General features: G+C 36.9%; 1 protein-coding gene across 1 annotated transcript in view; it reads left to right on the forward strand.

Moving 5' to 3' along the window:
* SYD (P-loop containing nucleoside triphosphate hydrolases superfamily protein) overlaps positions 1-19229 on the forward strand; it is a 50539-nt gene that overhangs the window by 23777 nt on the left and 7533 nt on the right. The window contains 22 exon segments of the mRNA XM_089153370.1: positions 288-385; positions 540-725; positions 973-1153; positions 1271-1465; positions 1539-1582; positions 1792-1848; positions 2036-2132; positions 2258-2430; positions 2518-2731; positions 3230-3355; positions 3461-3520; positions 3522-3551; positions 7476-7592; positions 7703-7783; positions 7889-7996; positions 14282-14451; positions 14541-14619; positions 14715-14789; positions 17611-17708; positions 17817-17924; positions 18811-18868; positions 18952-19164. Coding sequence (XP_089009496.1) covers positions 288-385; positions 540-725; positions 973-1153; positions 1271-1465; positions 1539-1582; positions 1792-1848; positions 2036-2132; positions 2258-2430; positions 2518-2731; positions 3230-3355; positions 3461-3520; positions 3522-3551; positions 7476-7592; positions 7703-7783; positions 7889-7996; positions 14282-14451; positions 14541-14619; positions 14715-14789; positions 17611-17708; positions 17817-17924; positions 18811-18868; positions 18952-19164 — 2568 coding nt within the window.

The following is a 19229-nucleotide window of genomic DNA, read 5'->3' on the forward strand; positions in this document are numbered from 1 at the left end:
TGATGGATGATGTGGACATCAGAATATAAGGTTTTGGAGAGATCTTGCAAACCAGGGAAAGTCTGGACTCCAAACCAGGATTAAGTGTTGGTACTAGTGAGGATTCTCTATGCTTAACAGCTTAAAGACTCTACAAGATCTGATGAAGGAACATGGAATTTTCTAGTCTTGAAGCCCGTGGCTGATTAAATGCACTGAGAGAATTGAAAGAATATGCTTTTGGCTGTTAGAATTGTCTATTTGCAATTTCAACTTTCATTTGTGCTAACACAGTAACACTTACGCAGGAAACTGTGAGTTCATCTGAAGACATTTCCGCCAAGACAAGAAGTGTCATTGAACTGAAAAAGCTTCAGCTGCTTAAGCTTCAACATCGCATGCGGAGGTAATTAAATATCTTATTCTAATTGGCATCTCTAAAGTCCTTATCTTATGTTTATTTACTCAGTTGTATTTTGTATTGTCTTGTGGTCTAACTAGGTGGCTTATGGCTTTAAGCTTTTCTTCCTCCCCTTGAAAGTGTATTTGTGTTATTTCAGTGATATTCTGCATGATTTCTTCAAACCAATCAGCACTGACATGGAGCGTCTTAGGGCATTCAAAAAATATAGACATGGAAGGCGTATAAAACAGATTGAAAAATTTGAACAGAAAATGAAGGAGGAGCGACATAAGAGAATTCGTGAGAGGCAGAAAGACTTCTTTACTGAAATAGAAGCTCACAAGTGTGTAATTTGGACTTTGATTTATTTATTAATCTATTTTCATCAATATGTTCCACTCACACAGTTGTTCAAAAGTGTTCTAAGGTTTATGTGGAAATCTAAGAATCACTTTTACTAAGACTGGAGAGAGATTTTTGTTTTTAAAATAGCTGATTTTGTTGCTGTTACAAGTACAGGTCTCATTTATAAATCTTCATTTAATGTTTGTATTGGTATGGTAGCTCTAACTAGGTTACTTATTTGTTAGGGAGAGGATGGATGAGTGGTTTAAAATGAAGAGAGAGCGCTGGAAGGGTTTCAACAAATATGTGAAGGAGTTCCATAAAAGGAAGGAACGGATACACCGTGAGAAGATCGACAGAATTCAGCGTGAGAAGATTAATCTATTGAAGATCAATGATGTGGAGGGGTACCTACGAATGGTTCAGGTTCGGTGGATCTGTAATGCTTTTTTAGTCCTTCTAGGGTAGTCATGCTAATTATTTACTCTTTTTTAAAATGGTGAGTATAATTTTGTGTGTTATTCCATCTATATAATTGTATAGGATGCCAAGTCAGATCGTGTTAATAAATTACTCAAGGAGACTGAAAAGTATCTCCAGAAGCTGGGTGCCAAACTACAGGATGCAAAAGCCATGGCACAACGTTTTGAGATGGAGATGGATGAGAGCAGGTCTGCAAATGTTGTTGAAAAGAATGAGATCTCTATTGAAACTGAAGATGAGACTGACCAGGCACAGGCAAGTTCCCTAATTTGTGACTTTCTTTCAAGAAATATACTATATCTGATTTTAACTCAAAATTTTCTTGCAGCATTATCTGGAAAGCAATGAAAAGTACTATCTGATGGCTCATAGGTATCTAAATCGAACCAGTATCCGTTGGTTTGAATCACTGAAATTCTTATACCTATTCTGACTTCAATTCTGGACTATTGTTGAAGCCTGACTTTTCCTGTTTAGCTGTCTTTTTTTTTTCTTTCTTTTTTTTTTTCATGAAATTAATATCAGGATTTTTAACATTTATTTTATTTTATTTTATTCTATTGGAACATTGTCTAATGCAGTATAAAAGAGAGCATAGCAGAGCAGCCTACTTCTCTTCAGGGGGGGAAATTGAGGGAGTAAGTTGAATTTTGGTTCTGTTTCAGGGTTTTCTTCTAGATTGCATTTTTCAAAACCCCCCCCCCTTTTCATTTTCTGTTTCTGTGTGTATTATTTTTAATAACTTTTATGGATGGTGTTGATAACAGGGATATGCTTCTGGTTTTTACTTTTTATGTTTATGTATTTGAATGATTGGATGTGTAGGTACCAGATGAATGGCCTTAGGTGGTTGGTATCATTGTATAACAATCATCTGAATGGGATTCTTGCTGATGAAATGGGTCTTGGAAAGACCGTCCAGGTATTTTCTGGTTTATCATCCTGAAATGACACAATACTTTGATGTACGCCACGGTCTGTTCTTTGTTTGTCACAGATTTGGACTAGTTTACCAGTAGGGAAATCTGATAAATTGCATCTTTGCAGGTTATTGCTCTGATATGTTACCTAATGGAAACAAAAAATGATAGAGGACCCTTCTTAGTGGTAGTGCCTTCTTCTGTGTTATCAGGATGGGAGTCAGAAATTAGCTTCTGGGCCCCTGGTATAAACAAGATTGCATACGCTGGACCTCCCGAGGAACGGCGTCGGTTATTCAAGTAATGACATTTCGTTTTTTCACTTTATTTTATCGTTTGGATTGTTTTGGATAATGATTTTGATTTTGATTTGGTTTCTCCCTGCAGGGAAAGGATCATCCAAGAAAAATTCAATGTCCTTCTGACAACATATGAGTACTTGATGAACAAACATGATAGACCTAAATTAAGCAAAATAAATTGGCATTATATAATAATTGATGAAGGTCATCGCATTAAGAATGCTTCGTGCAAATTAAATACAGACTTGAAACACTATCAAAGCTCTCATAGATTGTTATTGACTGGAACACCTCTGCAGGTAACTGATAAACCTATCTGTGCCTTTGGCTTGTTTTCAGTTTATGCTATTATTTTCTCCTTTTCTTGGATGAGTCATGCTGTTCTCTTTTGAGTCCCATATGATGAAATCTTTTACTTTTAGCTAGATGAATATAGGTGTTTTTTTTCTTCTGATTTTACCTCCTCATCAAATACTTCTACCAAAGAAGTAATTAAATAAAGTTATTTTCTTAATATCTTGGCTGGCATATACACCATATGAGTTGCTTCTTTTTTCCTGCTTCATCTCATCACGTTTTACCCTTTTTGGAATAATGTTATGTTTTGTTGATTATACTGTCATAATCATCACCTTTATCTTGATTCTGTGATTTCTAGCCCCTTCCTATCGCGGTTTTCTGTTTAGTCAGCCATGTCATAAATTTCCCTCTTTTACCTGAGTATTTGCAAGATGTCTGTTTGTTTTGGGAAAAGGATACCATTGGTGGTTCTTTATGTGTCTTTGTCTTTTATGCAGAATAACCTTGAGGAGTTGTGGGCATTACTCAACTTTTTGTTACCAAATATATTCAACTCATCCGAAGATTTTTCTCAGTGGTTTAACAAACCCTTTGAGAGTAGTGGTGATAATTCACCTGATGAAGTAAGCATTGGCATTCGTTTGAGGCTTTTTGGTGTATTATTATTATTTAAAAAGTAAGGCACTTTTCTTACTTTTTCTTTCATTATTGATTCTTATCCCGAGTAGGCTTTACTATCTGAGGAGGAAAATCTTCTGATTATAAATCGACTTCATCAAGTTCTTCGACCCTTTTGTACTCCGGAGGCTGAAACACAAGGTTTGTACAAGGTTCCCCAAGCTCATCACTTTTTTTTTTTCTTCTTTTTTTCATTTCCTTAGGACTCTCAGTCTATCAAGGATTCTAACTTGACTCATCCTAGGATGATTCAAATTACAATACATGAGTGGGACTATCTTCTTGTAGAATTTGAACTGCAAGTAAAGGAATTGCTAACTAGACTAGGACTCTTTCATAACTTAACAAAGACTAACTCAAATAAAAAAAATAGGATAAGGACTAGAATCCTAATAAAATTCTGGTTCTACTTAGATAAAGTTGGGTTCGACCTGGGGCATCCAAACTGCCCCTATGTTGGCTGAAATTTCCTTGATTGTTGGCATGACTGCAGGGTAATGGAACCTCCCTAGGCCTTCTTTGGGGTGATCCTGGATCCAGTTCATATCAATGTAAGGAGCCACTAAGAATAGGGTGGAAAGAAGAAAAATCCTAAAGATACTCCCTTGTAGCATATTACAATTATTAACCCAAAATGTATGAATTAGCCTGAACATGATTCTTTACTAATATCAAAGTTAAAAGATGATTCATGTAACAGACCCCAACTAGTAAGGTTATATTCAAGTTGAATTATTGTTATGGAGTGACCATGCCATTCCAACACAATATAGAAGTTGACTTCTTGATTGCTTGCAAAATGCAGTGTTAGTACTCCGCATTTTACTTTCTTCTATATTGTCTTAGGGATTGCAAATGACTTGTGCTGTACTTACTGTGCATTTGCTTTGAGTGAATTTTTGTCTTTCTCATAGCACAAGATATTGTAAAAACTTTATTTCTTAAAGTCTTGAGATGAGATAATAAGCAATACTAGTTTTTTACAATATCTTGGTTGCGATCTCGGTAGCTTGCTGCAATCTTTGGTTATTTCTCGATCTCAGTTCAAGTTGGACCAAACCAAGGCTATAACAGGGCATTCTCTTGGCAAGATATCTATCTAGATTGGAATCTCACCTCTTTCACTCTGTTTTGGAGGAAAAAGACCTGCAATTGAGGGTTTTGGTGTGCATTTTTGGCAAATCTCACATCAACTGAAGATTAAGCTTGGAAATTCAAGGTTGAAGCTTCAACATCAAGAGAGAAGCTTCATGATTAAAGCGTGGAGATTCCTAGAATAGCTTGAATCTTGTTTCAGACTTTCAGTCATAGTTCAAGATTTGACTGGGATGGGCTGAAATATCAGTTGAATCTCAGTTTCCTAAGAAAGTGAAACAATACGATGGGTTAGTTTTAAAGTCCCAGGTCTTGACAAACTTTAGCAATATTTTGGAAAATTCAGTAATTTCAACCAGTATTTCAGAAGTCTTGATTTATAAATGCCAGGTTATGAGTAGCTTTAACCAATTTCAACCAGCACAGTTTCAGTAGCTTTGGTAATTTCAACTAGTTTCATTGGTTTCGACCGTTGTTGACCAGCCCCATTATATGTCACGTTTTACCCCCAAAAAATTCTTAGTTTCAACGTGGTTTTGACCCATCTCAGCCATCTCTCTGTTTTTGGATGTCGAAAGCAGCCTCAATGTTGAGACCTTAATCCTTGGTTTCTCAAATGGTTGGAGTTGTGATGTATTCCAGGATCCTCTGTTATTAGAACCGGCTAGTAACTTGACAAATAAAAGATTAAAGTGTTGTTGATGGGTTTGTTTTGAGAGTTTAGGAAACTTATGGGTAATCCTATGGGATGCTTTTGGTGATGAAAATTGATAATATATTGTGTACCTTGGTTATGGGAGGGTTAGGGAAAAGTGGAAAACTAGGTTTGAGGTTTTTGGAAACTTTGGATCTTAACTAAATAGGATGGGAATAATAATTGGGGAGATTAGGATTTCTCCCGACTAAGGTGGGATAGGAAAATAAAGGACAGAATCAGATGGATGCGTTGAATTAAGGTTTTAATAATTTTGGAATGGGGTGGGAAAATTATGGAAGGCCTATGGGAATTTTTTTTTTTGGGGGGGGGGTGGGTTTGAAGCTATGCGGTTAGGGAGGGAAGGGGGTAGGGAATCTTGCTGCAAGGTGGGTTCTTGGTTGGATCTTGAAGAATTCTTGAAGATTCTTGATTTCTTCTTCTTTTTTCTGTACTTTCTTTGTCTTCTTCTTGTTGTTGTTCTTCTTCTTTCTCTTTTTTTTTTCTTTTTATTTTTTCTTTCCCCTTTTTCTCCCCGATCTGTTGCAAGAGTCGAGAGAGAGAGGAAGGCCTACAGCAAGAAAGAGAAGAAGGGGGAAGGGTGGGGAATGCTGCTGTAAGAGCTAGGAGGGTAGCGGAAGGGTTCTAAAGCTGCCGCAGGTAGGGGATGGGGGGGTTGTAGGGGCTTATGATGGAGAGGGAAGGGCTAGGAGATGCTTGTGTGGCCTAGGGACAGGGGGAGAGTAGATGGAATGGAAGGGGGATGAGGCTGGGTTACTTGCAGGTTTAGGAGGCTGCTGCATTTTGAGTTAAAGGAGACCTCAAGAATAATGCTGGAAAATTCTGAAAACAATCAACCCAGGTCATGTGTCTCCCACGACTCCTAGCCTTCAATGTATTAATATTAAACTGAATTTGACAATGAAGTTTGGGGGCTATATATGGCCTTACATAAAAGGATCTTAGACTTGGACCAAAACTTAACAACCTAATTGGACTCAACCACCAAAAGGGAATACTCAAAGTACTGGTGGAACTCTAACTACTTGCCAACTAACTAGGACCACAAAAATTATCAATTTTAGAATAAACATTATCTAGAAGAATCTTTGAACTAGATTCCAATCAGAACTCCCTCAAAACTAGGCCTCCGAAACATCTTGACTTTGACTCAGTGAATTGAAGAAGGGGTGGGGAAGATTTGGATTTAAAAAAGGACACCCCAAGGAGGGGCCTGGAAAATGACTAGAATACCCCTAGGGGCATTAGGCCAGGTTTTGCTGTTCCATGCTCAAGGGGGATGGGCCCCAATTTTTGGGCCTCTTTTGACCCTGGTTACATCAAGTTGTTACATACTAGCTCTTATATTTGTTTATTGCTTCTCTTTTGAAGTTTCTAACAGTTGTTGTTAAACCCTCAAAGCATTATCATTTATGTTAATGAATAAGATGCCTATACTTTGTTGATTAAATGGTTTATTTATTTCTTAAAAAATTTTAATGCTTAATTAAGTTGTTTCACATGTGTTTTGTAATTATGTGTTCTGAATATTTGTGGAATAGCCTAAGTAGAGCTCATCCACCGCTAAACTACCAACCTAGTGTAGGTTAAAGTATCATTATGGGTTTGAATTGTAAAGACTAATGTTTCGATTGTGTTTAGAAGTCCTAAAATAGGTTGTATACTCAAAGTTCTAGGACCTATCCTGGCCATGTGGCCACTGAAACCCTACTTCAAGTCTAGGTGGGAAAAGGTGTTCCAACTCACTCAGATCCCACGAAAAGTTGGTTTTGTGGCCCAGTGAAACCAAGGAAAAAACTAAGACCTAAAACTCTGTTCGCTATGCATCTGCATTTTTTGTCTCTATCAATGTAATGCTTCTAGGGTTGTTCCGGAAAAGATACTGTCAATATGCTTCTACTTTTTTTTTTGGGGTTGGGGGTGGGGTGGGGGTGGGTCTTTTCATGGTAATGATACATGCAAGTAAAGAAAACACAACGTGGAAGCAAGATTTTCACTTGGTTCTGTATCTGGATGCCTTGTGTTCAAGATCAAGATTTCTTTTGCATTCATCTTATAAGGTTCCATCTATTTTCTATTAGTGCTGCCCTTTTATTTTGGGTGTCATTCTCCATAAAGTAAATCTGATGAAAGTTTTTTCTGTTTAAAATAAAAAAATTGCCTGAGGATTTTGTCTTGCATCATATTATTCTATGAAATCTAAAGCTTCTACACTGTTTTGATGTTAGTATTTTTTCTAAATGCTGTTTTGGTAGGTTGAAAATGAATTGCCTGAGAAGATTGAAAGACTGGTAAGATGTGAGGCTTCTGCTTATCAGAAACTTCTAATGAAGAGGGTTGAAGAAAATCTTGGTTCCATTGGAAGTTCAAAGGTTCAAAGGCTTCTGCTTACTTAAAGTTTGGCTTGATCAGTATCTGCGGCAATGAACTCATGTCTTAGTACTTGTCTATATGATAAATAATAATTGTATTTTGTGGTCAGGGCCGGACGGTGCACAACTCTGTGATGGAGTTACGTAATATATGCAATCATCCATACCTCAGCCAACTTCATGCAGAGGAGGCATGTTTTTTTGTTGTTCTTTCATAGAACTTTTTTTGAAGTGTGATAATTGAGTCTCTTGTCCTTTTTACATGGCTGTCTCATTGATTTGGTCATATTTTGCAGGTTGATACTTTAATACCAAAACATTATCTGCCACCAGTTGTGAGACTCTGTGGGAAGCTTGAAATGTTAGATAGGTTATTACCCAAGTTAAAAGCGACTGATCATAGGGTATGTGGAAATTCTTTTGACGGTAGCATTGCAGAGATATTCCCTCACTCCCCCTCTTTCAATTAAATTTGATGTTAGCCTCTGCCACTTACTGACATCATGTCTTGTTGGTCCATCTTTACCAACTTTCTTGATTGTGTAATCAAGTTAAAAGCAAGATCATAGGATATTTGGAAATTCTTCTGAAAGTAGTGTTGCGGAAACCTTCCCCTGCACTGCTTCCTCTTATAATTAAATTTGATGTTAGCCTTTGTCATCTTAGTGACATCCTGTCTTGTGGGTTCATCTTTACTAGTTTTTCCTTGAACCTGTAATTGACAAATTATGTAGTATTTGTACTGAAGCTATTTGTTATTTGTCTTCTTCAAGACTAAATACTCAATCCATCATAGTAAGATGAGAGCAAGGTTAAAAGAGTCGAAATTGATGGAAGACTAAAATGTGAATAACTGGAAACAACTTGTCTATCCAACATTAAAAGATAGGTATTCTATCCTTGGTCTCATTAGAAATCTTGTACACCCTAATATCTTTTGTAGAGCTTCTTAACTGTCCCATCTATACCACATGTTTGGCTAACTCTTAAAACTGCTCCATGTTGTGCTATAACTATTTGAAGCCTAATACTAATAATGGGACGAAGAATTTCAACGGGAGTAAAGTGGACATTGATTTCTCTTCGCTAATGTTTCATATTGCTCTTTCCCATAAAGTTGACTATTGGGATGCTTAACAGGCAGGCATGTTTAATTTTCTTCTCCAAATTTTCTTTATAGTATAAATAGTGGAATGGTCTCTAAGTTCATGATCTGGATTTTTCAATCATGGTTGTCAAGAACTGGTATGTGTATTGGTTTATTCCTCTTAAAATGCGATTTGGGCATACATTATTGGTAACTTGGTAGCTTCTTGGTACTAAATGAATGTGAGCATGTTATCTGGTATGTAATTAGCGTTCGTTTTTTGGCAATGGTAAGATATAAAAATAATAAACTACAGCCTAAGGGGGGATAAATGGGAATGTTACCTTTTTGTGTGTGTGTGTGGGTTTTAAAAGGTATTGTTAAATAAATTAGTTATTAGAATTCCATTTAAAGAGTTACATTGTACATCCAAGCAACCTAGCAAAAATGATTTATTGAATTAACCACATCATACTGACTAATTCAAGGTGTTCGAATTGAGACTAAAATGTGCATTTTATGATTGACACTCAACCTATGCTAGTACCTGTTTTGGAGAAGTTATAGAACCATCCCATAAACAGTTACCCTTCAATACATTTGGTATGGGTATGATGACCCATATAAGGTACCAGTTGTACGTTCACTCTTTGAATGCGGGTTTATTTGTTGGTAAATTTATCCTCATTTTTACTAATAAAAGATCTGGAAGTGGAACCAAAAAGATCCTGCGATAGTTTGGGTTTTTGATTTTTTGGATGTATTTAAGGAATTTGGACTATACCAGTTGTGGTCCCATTCTGAAATAAAAGGGAGCAAGTGAACTTTGCAAAGAACTAGTCTGTAACATGATTGTTTTTCAAAACTCATACCAAAAGGAGTGCAACTGTTTTGGTAAAATCAAAATCCAACAAATCTTAAATCCCCATACTCTTTGTATTCTCTTTTGATTCTAAACTTTATCCCCAAAAATGAAAAGAATTCACAATCCTTACCAACATATTGGCAAAATCCTAGGCAACGTGGTATTCTGGTTAGCCAGCAACCAATTATACATTCAAACTATTAAGATTATGATGGAGTTCAGATGTTGCTGGCGATCGATATTTACTTATTGGTTGTCTCACTTTGTTTTGTTTTTAAGCATAACTTTCCAAAGGATCCAGGTATGGTCTTTGTCATGTAGTATTCTCTCTCCCTCTTTCTTTCTATCTTTTTTTTTTTGTGTGTGTGTGTGTGTGTGGGGGGGTGTTTTGGTTGGGAGAGAAATAACAGATCCTGCAGTTAGGCTGGTTTGGTCCCAGATCTGAACAATTGTTCGTTGATTTTGTTTACCATTGAAATGATCACTGGTGAACATGATCAGTCTTGCATGTGGGGTTTTATAGTTTCCTCATTTTCAGGAACCTTCTCACTAGGTTCACTACACAAATAGTGTGCCACTTTTTAAACTTCTTTATTGTTCTGATGTTTGGACAGGTTGAGAAATCTGATCAGATTTTATTTCCTTATTTATTTATTTTTTCTAGTTAGGGCTTCTCCATCTGAGCCTACACAAGTAGGTTTCCTCATTTATTTGGTTTCCTTCTTAGGTCTTAGTTAGGTGGTGTAGGTTTTTTTTGGTGTTAGATTAGAATACTTCCCTCTCCTCTTCCCGTCTGATGTAGATTGAAGTGTGATGGACTTGAAGGAATTGTTCATGTGTCACTGGTCACTTGAAACAGCAGTTCTGGCCTCGATACCAGGTTACTTTGTAGGAAAGATGCTAGCATCATCTTTCAACTTTGGCTCTTCTGTTGTTTCTATTTCTGTTTTTAAAGTTTCTTTCTCGTAGCTTTATTTATTTAATTGTTTGTCTACTACTATATTTTTTGTCGATGGATAAGATCTTGTTTGGATTTTGTATGTCTTAATATTTCATTTTAAGAGATTTCCTATTTTGTCTTTCCTTCTCTTGAAATATCAACACCCAATATATGTTTAATGAACCATTTAGAGTTGTCAAGACTATTTAATGAAAGTAGTTTCTAGTTTTTGCGAATGGCTGTGAAGCACTGTAGGCAAAAATCCTATTTGAGGTGAGAGGCCCAGTTACGACTTAAGAGACTCAAACTGTCTCTCCCTTCTCTACTTTCCATTTTATTTCTTATTTGTTAAGGGTTTCTGGTATTTATATTGTTGAGGGTTGGAGGTGTTAACCGCAGTTGTTAGCATTGAACAATCTTTCTTTGGAATTAGTTCCTAAGTGTCTATTTAGGACAGATTCTACTTTACCTTTCTTTTCTCAATCTTGCAATCTCTCTTCTTCCATCGACTTGTGTCACCATCTTTTGATTTGCCTTAATCAGTATCAATGCCAAACCTAGACTGGATGCATTTATGTTCAAGACTAGAGTTAGTTTGTCCAGTGGAACTTCTCTCTATTAATAGATGATGGACTGAGTTTGATATAGATTAACAGTCTACATGTACTGATAGGAGCAAGCCTCAAAACCAGCCCAGCAAGGTTGTGGACTGTGACTGCTGTGAGCAGCAGCCTGGTCTGATAATGTGGCTAGTTTTTGTTGATGTGGTTGCATCTCTTAAGGCAACCTCAGAAAAGAAGAATAGAAGGGATTAAGGCAGTTAGAAAAAAAAAGAAAAAAGAATAACAGTTACAGTTTGCATGAACAGTACCTGAGTTATTGTTCACATGAACAGTGATTTGGGAGCAGATATGGACTTCTGGTGTGAAGATTAGCTGCTGGATATTGGTGGTATATTCTGTAAACAGATGCCATTAGTTGAGTTCCTATTTTTAGTTTTGGAAATTATATTTTGTTTCATTGTAATAGACTCCTATATAGTTTCTAATTCCAGTTCCTTATTTTTTTATTGCTCAGTTGTTTGCTGAAAATCTGATGTAATTTAGTTTTCTTATCTAATTTTTTTTTGAGGATTCTCCATCCTAGCTCACGCTGGAAGAGGTTTTCCTCCCTTATTTGGTATCTATTTTAGAGTTATTTCTCTAGTTTTTCTTTTCCGGTTAGAATAGGATTTTTCCTCACAGGGCATGCATATGGAAGGGAGGATCTTTGTCAGTTGCTTTTTTTCTTCTTTTAGTAGGAACTTTCTTAAGTTAGAACGTCATCGGCTGATGAACTTGGGGCCAATAAGGATTCCGTTTTATTTATTTTCTGTCTTCAGTTCTATAAGTTCAGGCTAGAGCACACCCACAAGTTGATTGAACAGAGAAAAATTAATTATCATTAGGTTGTTGCCTCATATCTTCTCGCTTCCCAAACATATTTGTGAGATTTTGTCTGTCTGTCTGTCTGTCTGTTTCTCTCTCTCTCTCTCAATCTCTGCTCTTCTCAATTTCTTTTCTGTCCAGTTAGAAGTTATGAAAACAGAAAAAATGGTAGAGAGGATGAGTTGGGATGAAGGGGACGAAGAGGAGATATGAAATGGTAGGATGTTGTGTTGGAGTGATTTTCTCCAATATACTTATATTACTTCACAAATGTTAATTGAAGTACACCTCCCTAGGGAGGTAAAGGGGAAAAACAAACATTACATAAATACATAATAATGCAACTAGTTAATAGACTAGTTCTTAAACTACCCATATTGCATGAACTCTTTACCGCTGCCATCAGATATTTTTGTCCGAGTTGCGTTGAAATACTTGGCATCCAATGTTGTAACATCTGTAGAGGCATAAAACTAATGAGTCTTATTATGAAATCATGGGCAAGGGTCATTGAAACACACCCAAGAAAGGAGACGTTTAGTTTTGGACAACCAAATTGGTTTTGTGCCTGTAGATCCACCACATAAGCAGTATACCTACTAAGGGGCTCATGGAAGTGTTTAGAAAGGGCAAAAAGGTTATTGACCTAGAAAAGCTTATGACAGAGTACCTAGAGATTTAATATAGTGTGAGGTAGCAAAGAAAAGGGTTTCAAGTAAATAAGTAGACATAAATAAATATGTCTCTGATGTTCTGATGGTCTGGTGACCTGTGAACTATTGGGGCCCAAGGTAGTGAATTCCCAGTAGCAAATTGGATTGCTTCAAGGATTGATTTTAAACCCTTATCTGTTTATGCTTTTCATGGACAAATTAACTTGAGACATCACAGTTGAGGTTCCTCGTGTGTTTTTTTATTAAGCTTGTTTAGTGGATGGAACAGAAACTGGAATCGTGGAGGCCTGAAGAAATTAGAATTGAAGGGGAGTAGAACAATGCATAAGAGGAAGGGAAGGGATGGGAGAAATGACTGCACGTGCACTGCCATGTAGTCTCTCAAAGCATAATATATGATCTTCAATTTGTCTTTGATGACTGATGAGAGAATTTCATCATGCATCTAGAAAAATAAAGGACTCCTAAAATAACAGTAACCCTCTATCTAGGACAGTAACTCAAATAAGGAAACTATAAAGAATCATAAACCAAAATATCCTGTGCAGCTAACTTCTGAAATAAATATAATAAAATAAACTAAATGGCTTTATTTTCCCAAATAACATAAATTCTTATATCTTACAACAGCCAAGACTTAACTTGGACCTGATTCATCTCTATCTGAATACCCAACTGGGTGTGGTTTGGTCCAGGTTAGTGTATCTGCGTCGTGGAATTAGTACCAAACTGGAGTTATGGGGATCGACCTTGGAATCAAAAGGTTTTAAGATAAGTGGAATAAAGACAAAGTACATGGTATTCATCCCAAAAAAGAAAAAAAGACTACATGGTGTAGAATGAGGCTGTGAGAGTTTATGAGACCATACGTATGATAAATATTCAGTGAGGAAGGTAATATAACAGATGATGTCTCATAGAAAGATTAACTAGGATTGTGAAGTTGAGGTGCATCCATAGTGTTATACTGTTATGTGATCAGTGGATTCTTTTAAAGTTTAAATGAAAATTTTCAGAACAGTCATAAGGCCAGCTATGGTGCATTATCGAGTTCTGTGCCGTTTAGAAGCCTCATGTAGATAAGCTATTTATGTTGGAGGTGAGAACATTGAGGTGGATGAGTGGGAAAAGCATGAAGGATAGAATACAGATTATATTAGAGCTGATTTGGAAGTTGCACCCATTCAAGATAAGCTAGGAGTATGTCGTCTGACGGGTGTGGCCATGTTCAATGGAGGCCTATGGATGCTTCAGCCTGGAGGAGCAACTTCATTCAGATTGAAGGTACTAAAAGAGCGAGGTGCAGACTTAAAATGAGCATAGGAGAAATATGCGAAGACATGCATAGTTTAGGTCTGATTTCTGATATGATAGCCAATCCTAGTTACAACTGCTTTGCAGTTCTTAGTATTCTCATGTTGTCTGTTTTATTACCATTGGTCTTTGCAGGTGGGAATTGGGATAAAGTTGTGTTTGTATTGTTGTTCTGCTGATGAATTGATAATGATACTTAGACACTGTTTCAAATGATCAGCTGCTTGTTATATATTTCTCATTCTAGTTGTGGGATTCTTTGTGCTTAGTTTTTGAGCCCCTAATGATCATATTGTCCAGAAGCTTGATGTGAGTTTGATAATTCTGCAGATTCTCTTTTTCTTTCCCTATTCAGGTTGATTCAACTCTAATGATGCTGCAGGTTTTATTCTTCTCAACAATGACTCGTCTGCTTGATGTTATGGAAGATTATCTCCACTGGAAGCGTTACAGTTATCTTCGGTTGGATGGACATACATCAGGAAATGAACGTGGTGCCCTTATTGAGAAATTCAATCAGCCAGACTCTCCTGCTTTTATATTTTTGCTCAGGTAAGATGAATATCAATCCCTACATATGTCCATGTATCATTCAGTTTTCTGTTGCAACAATTGCATCCATGTTTCTTGTTGTGGTTTAGCATTCGGGCTGGAGGTGTTGGAGTGAATCTCCAAGCGGCTGATACTGTTATCATATTCGACACTGATTGGAACCCTCAGGCAATACATATAAGCTCACTTCTTTTAAGATTTATGTCCAGTAACCAAGACATTTGCTTCCTGTAAAGCTTTCTGGTTTCTTGGTTTTTGCTCAGGTGGACCTGCAAGCACAAGCTAGGGCTCATCGCATTGGCCAAAAGAGGGATGTGCTTGTTCTGCGATTAGAAACGGTAGATATTTCCTTGCTTTTTGTTACTAATGAACAAATCTTGTGATCGGACATACATAATGCCATTATGAAGATTTTTTTTTGGATTTTCCAGCTTTTGATAATTCAAACAGCTTTATGGTTGTTCCATCATGTTGTTTGTTTCGTGTGTTTGAACATGGGTTTATGTTCTACCCCCCAAAAAAATGTGTTTGTGTTTTCTTGTTTCTCACACATTTTTTCCATTTTCTTTTTAAGGGCATCTTACATGAAATGAGCTTTTCAGTTGCCCTGGTTCTGGGATGACTGGCTTACTTTGGTAACTAGTGATGGTTTTCCTATGTGGAAACATTTCATTATCACTCTGACCCAGGAGGAAAAGAACGTTAATTACGGCACCCAGGAGACATTACCTGCTTTTCTTGTTTCTCCATAATCACTTTCACTTTTTGCTGTCCTTGTATTAATGGTGATGTAGGTCAAATATATAAGTTAACTGAATCTACAGGTGATGGGCTTGATAAAACATAAGCATACTTTGAAGTGATAAGGGTTGGGGTTCAAAAAGTAAACTGGTTGGGAACATTTTTTAAGTGTTACCCGGGAGTTATGGATTATATTGAGAACATTTCAAGGAAATTTATGTAATGGGGAAGGGATGATGGAACAGTCAAGTAGTACTTGATTCTTGGGTGGTTCAGAAAGTGCTTGATCATTAACTTGGTTAAATGAAAGGGTGATCTGGAAGAATGAGGAAGATCTAAAGTATCTTCAAGGGACCATAAACGGTCAGCACAAGCACAATCAAGGTAATTTTCAAATGAGAAACAAAAATTTTGATTGGTTGCAATTTTGCTTGTACATGTTATGTGGAGTTGTGAATGTAACCTATAATCTTCTGGATAATTGTATACTAGTTTGAAGTGTTTTTGACTTGGTCCATAGGAATTCATATTGCCTTTTATCTAACTACTTTGTCCGCAATAACCCATATTGCCTTTTTGCTACTTTAGTGTCCTTTACGTACCCACTTAGTTCACAATAAATTATACTGTTTTTTACCTACATACTTGGTTCACAATAACCTATATTTGCTTTTGAGACTTTTGTCTGAGACTTTATTTCTACCTTTGGTTGAGCATAATTACTACCTGCTATCTACTACTTGCCTTATAAGAAGACAACATGTGCGGACATTGGAGCTGCACGTTTCACGTCGTTTGTGAAGATTCCTTTATGATTGGTCTTATATTTGGGAAGTGCTTTTGGTGTAAGTGTTGCTACTATACTTATGGATATGATTCATCTTTAATACCACATATTGTTCTCATTGTTGGAGGGATCGTTTGACGTGAAAATTGTTTATTATCTCTTGGATGAATTCTCTTAGTGTTTATTGGTGTCTGCTGTTGCTACTTATTCTTAGGATTGATGAAGTTTTTGATATATGTTCTTGTTATTCCAAGCTGAAACACTTTATTTGTTTGCTCCAGCTGGAGAGGGATTGTTAAAGTTTGCAGTGGCTGGGATTTCTATTCCTAGTGGCGGTTGCAAGGGCTGTTCTGCCATTAATCTTTTTGTGTTGGATTTGGTTATTTCAGTTCTACTTTTATTGTAATCCTACCTTCACTTACGTAGGGCAGAACAGACTTAATTGCTATTCAAATCTACTGTAAATCAAGAACCTGTGACTGGAATAATATACAAAACCAGGCCCTCTTCGTGCTTGCGATACCCTTCATTCTGATTTTTGTTTTAGTCAATAAGCTGATTATAGTTACCGAATTCCTAACAGGTATATTTTGTTTAATAGGGTTGGGGTAAGCCATACGAATGACCTCCACTGTCAACCAGTCACATATCCATTCAACCCAATCTTTTGAGTACCTTATGGGTCCAATTAGACTGATTTTTTTTTTTGGGGGGGGGGGGGGGGGGTTGGGGAGCTGTGATCCATCATCTGTCCATTTTTTTGTGAAGGAGAGGCTTTCTTTGTTTTGACGCTATAGCATAATTCCGGCCTGGATTAAGGCCGTAAGGGTGTCGGTGAAGCAATGCTGTGTTCATCTGTCAAGAAAATGAAAATGAGAAAAAAGAACTCTTTTGATCTGCTTGGTTCCATGGGGATCCGGGGAGCTTTTTATCTGAAAATTATGTTTGTTGTGTACAAGGTTTAAAGTATCGGTATCGAGTATCGTATCAGTCAGGTTATTTTAAGAGATGTATCGTCTTGTATCGAGTATTGTATCGCTCTAGCTAATGTATTTTAGTGTAATTCAGTGGAGAGATGTATCGAGATGTATCATATTGGTTGGGTCAAATATGGATACGTATCGGCTAGTATCGTATGGTATTGTGGGATACTTTAAACCTTGGTTGTGTACCAGTTGACATCAATGAAAAACAGCAGTATAGGAGAAATTTCATCTTTCTTCCATTTTATGAGGAATCTGGACCAATAATTTGCCTGTTGCAGTGGGTTTCATTGACCACAAATTCCTTGCTTACATTCTCTTGGCCAACGGGGTGTTCTTTAAGTAAAGATTAAACACTTTTACATTCGATGTAGATTGGTACAAGGATTCTTCCTGCAACTCAACTGAAATGAATTTTTTGCTATTCACTGTTCTTCATACTTTTAAGCTTGCCCATATAGAGTAATTTCAGATACCTTAATCAAAGCTAGCTCCTCAAAATTGAACCATATTAATCCTTCTTAGTTTGTTCATAGCATGTGGCTAAAAGTGAACAACATAAACTATGCATAGTGGGTGCAGCATCCTGTATGTCTAGTTGTTCTTTTCTTTTGCTATTTTTAAAAGTTATTTTTAAATGCTGAATAGGTTCAAACTGTTGAGGAACAAGTGAGAGCTTCGGCAGAGCATAAACTTGGTGTTGCTAATCAGAGCATCACTGCTGGGTTTTTTGATAACAATACAAGGTTAGTGGGAATTCTTGTTCATCAAAGATCATACCTCATATACCTTAGAGAACTGCTAGAATATCTATTCATATTTGGCTGAAGCCTTCTTTTGTATATCTACCACAGTGCTGAAGATCGAAGAGAATACCTTGAGGCACTCCTGAGGGAATGTAAGAAAGAAGAAGTTGCTGCAGTTTTGGATGATGATGCTCTTAACCATATTTTGGCACGCAGGTGATCTGATAAACATTTAAAGCTATTTTATGGCTGTGGTCTTGCTTTTGTGTCAGTGTTTGTCAAGCTAGGACCAGCTATGGCATGTTTTTCAGTGAACATCCTGGGCAGTTGGGATGAGATTGATCCTGCCAAGTTATCTTCTATGTCAAATCCTGGTTGAATGAATATAGTGCAGTGTCAGCAGTCACTAGTCCTTACTTTCAAGACCGATCCCGTGGAACTTAAGACCTAGCATCTGGTTTTATCATCCCAGTGGCTAGCAAGATTTCCTTTGCAGCATTGGGTTTTTGGATAAAGTAGTGGTAGTTGGTATTTTTCCATTTCCCCATTTTGTCTAGAGAAAGAGATTGTACAGTGGTGTGCACTTGGACGTAGCATTGGTTGCATAGATTTCAGTAGAATAATTTATTGTTCTTTTCCTTTTCCCATCCCCCCCCCCCCCCCCAAAAAAAAAAAAAAAGAAGAAGAAAGAAAAGTAAGAAAGAGATGATGACACTGTTTTGTTAATGGTAATGAGAAAGCCTTTGAACCATGCTAATTAATTAAGGACAGACGAACAAAATAAATAAAACATAATATTAAAGCTTATTAACTCAGTAGATGAAGTTAACCACTACTTCTCACCAATCCCACACCCGAGAAAGAGAAAAGGAAAACAAATCCTTCAATATGCTTTTGTTTGGGCCATTAGCATAAAAGGATTAATGATATTTGTTCAATTCTTCTGGTCTACTAATCCTTATATTCCCATTGTAGTGGTTGATCTTGATTTTTTTCCCTTCTTTTTTCAGATAATTGTTTTACTATACTAGTTTTCTTATGAAGGAACCCCCCTCTTTTTTTTTTAGGAACTTGACCTTGAACTCCTTTTTTTAATTGGCAGTGAGTCAGAACTTGATGTTTTTGAGTCAGTTGACCGACAAAGGCGGGAAGAAGAGATGGTATGTCCAATTGAGACAACAAATCATGGGTTGAAGGTTTTATGTGTTTTCTGAGTGAATAACTCCTCTGAGGCATTTTGCAGGCGGAATGGCAGAAACTGATGCTGGGACAGGATAATGACAGTTCGGAGCCTTTACCTCCCATGCCTCCTCGTCTTGTTGCTGAGGAAGACTTGAAGGCATTTTATCAGGCCATGCAGATATATGAAGCATCTAATGTTGGGGTAAAGCGAAAGAGTGAGTCTGTTGGAGGACTTGATACCCAGCATTATGGCAGGGGTAAACGAGCTAGAGAGGTTGGTAGATTATTTCTGATTTTCGGAGTAAAGTTTTGTTTATGTGGAGGCTCTTTTCTTTATCT

This window comes from Hakea prostrata, chromosome 4 (assembly GCF_041222555.1).
Source record: "Hakea prostrata isolate BN-2017 chromosome 4, UWA_Hpros_2, whole genome shotgun sequence".
NCBI classification, from domain to species: Eukaryota; Viridiplantae; Streptophyta; class Magnoliopsida; order Proteales; family Proteaceae; genus Hakea; species Hakea prostrata.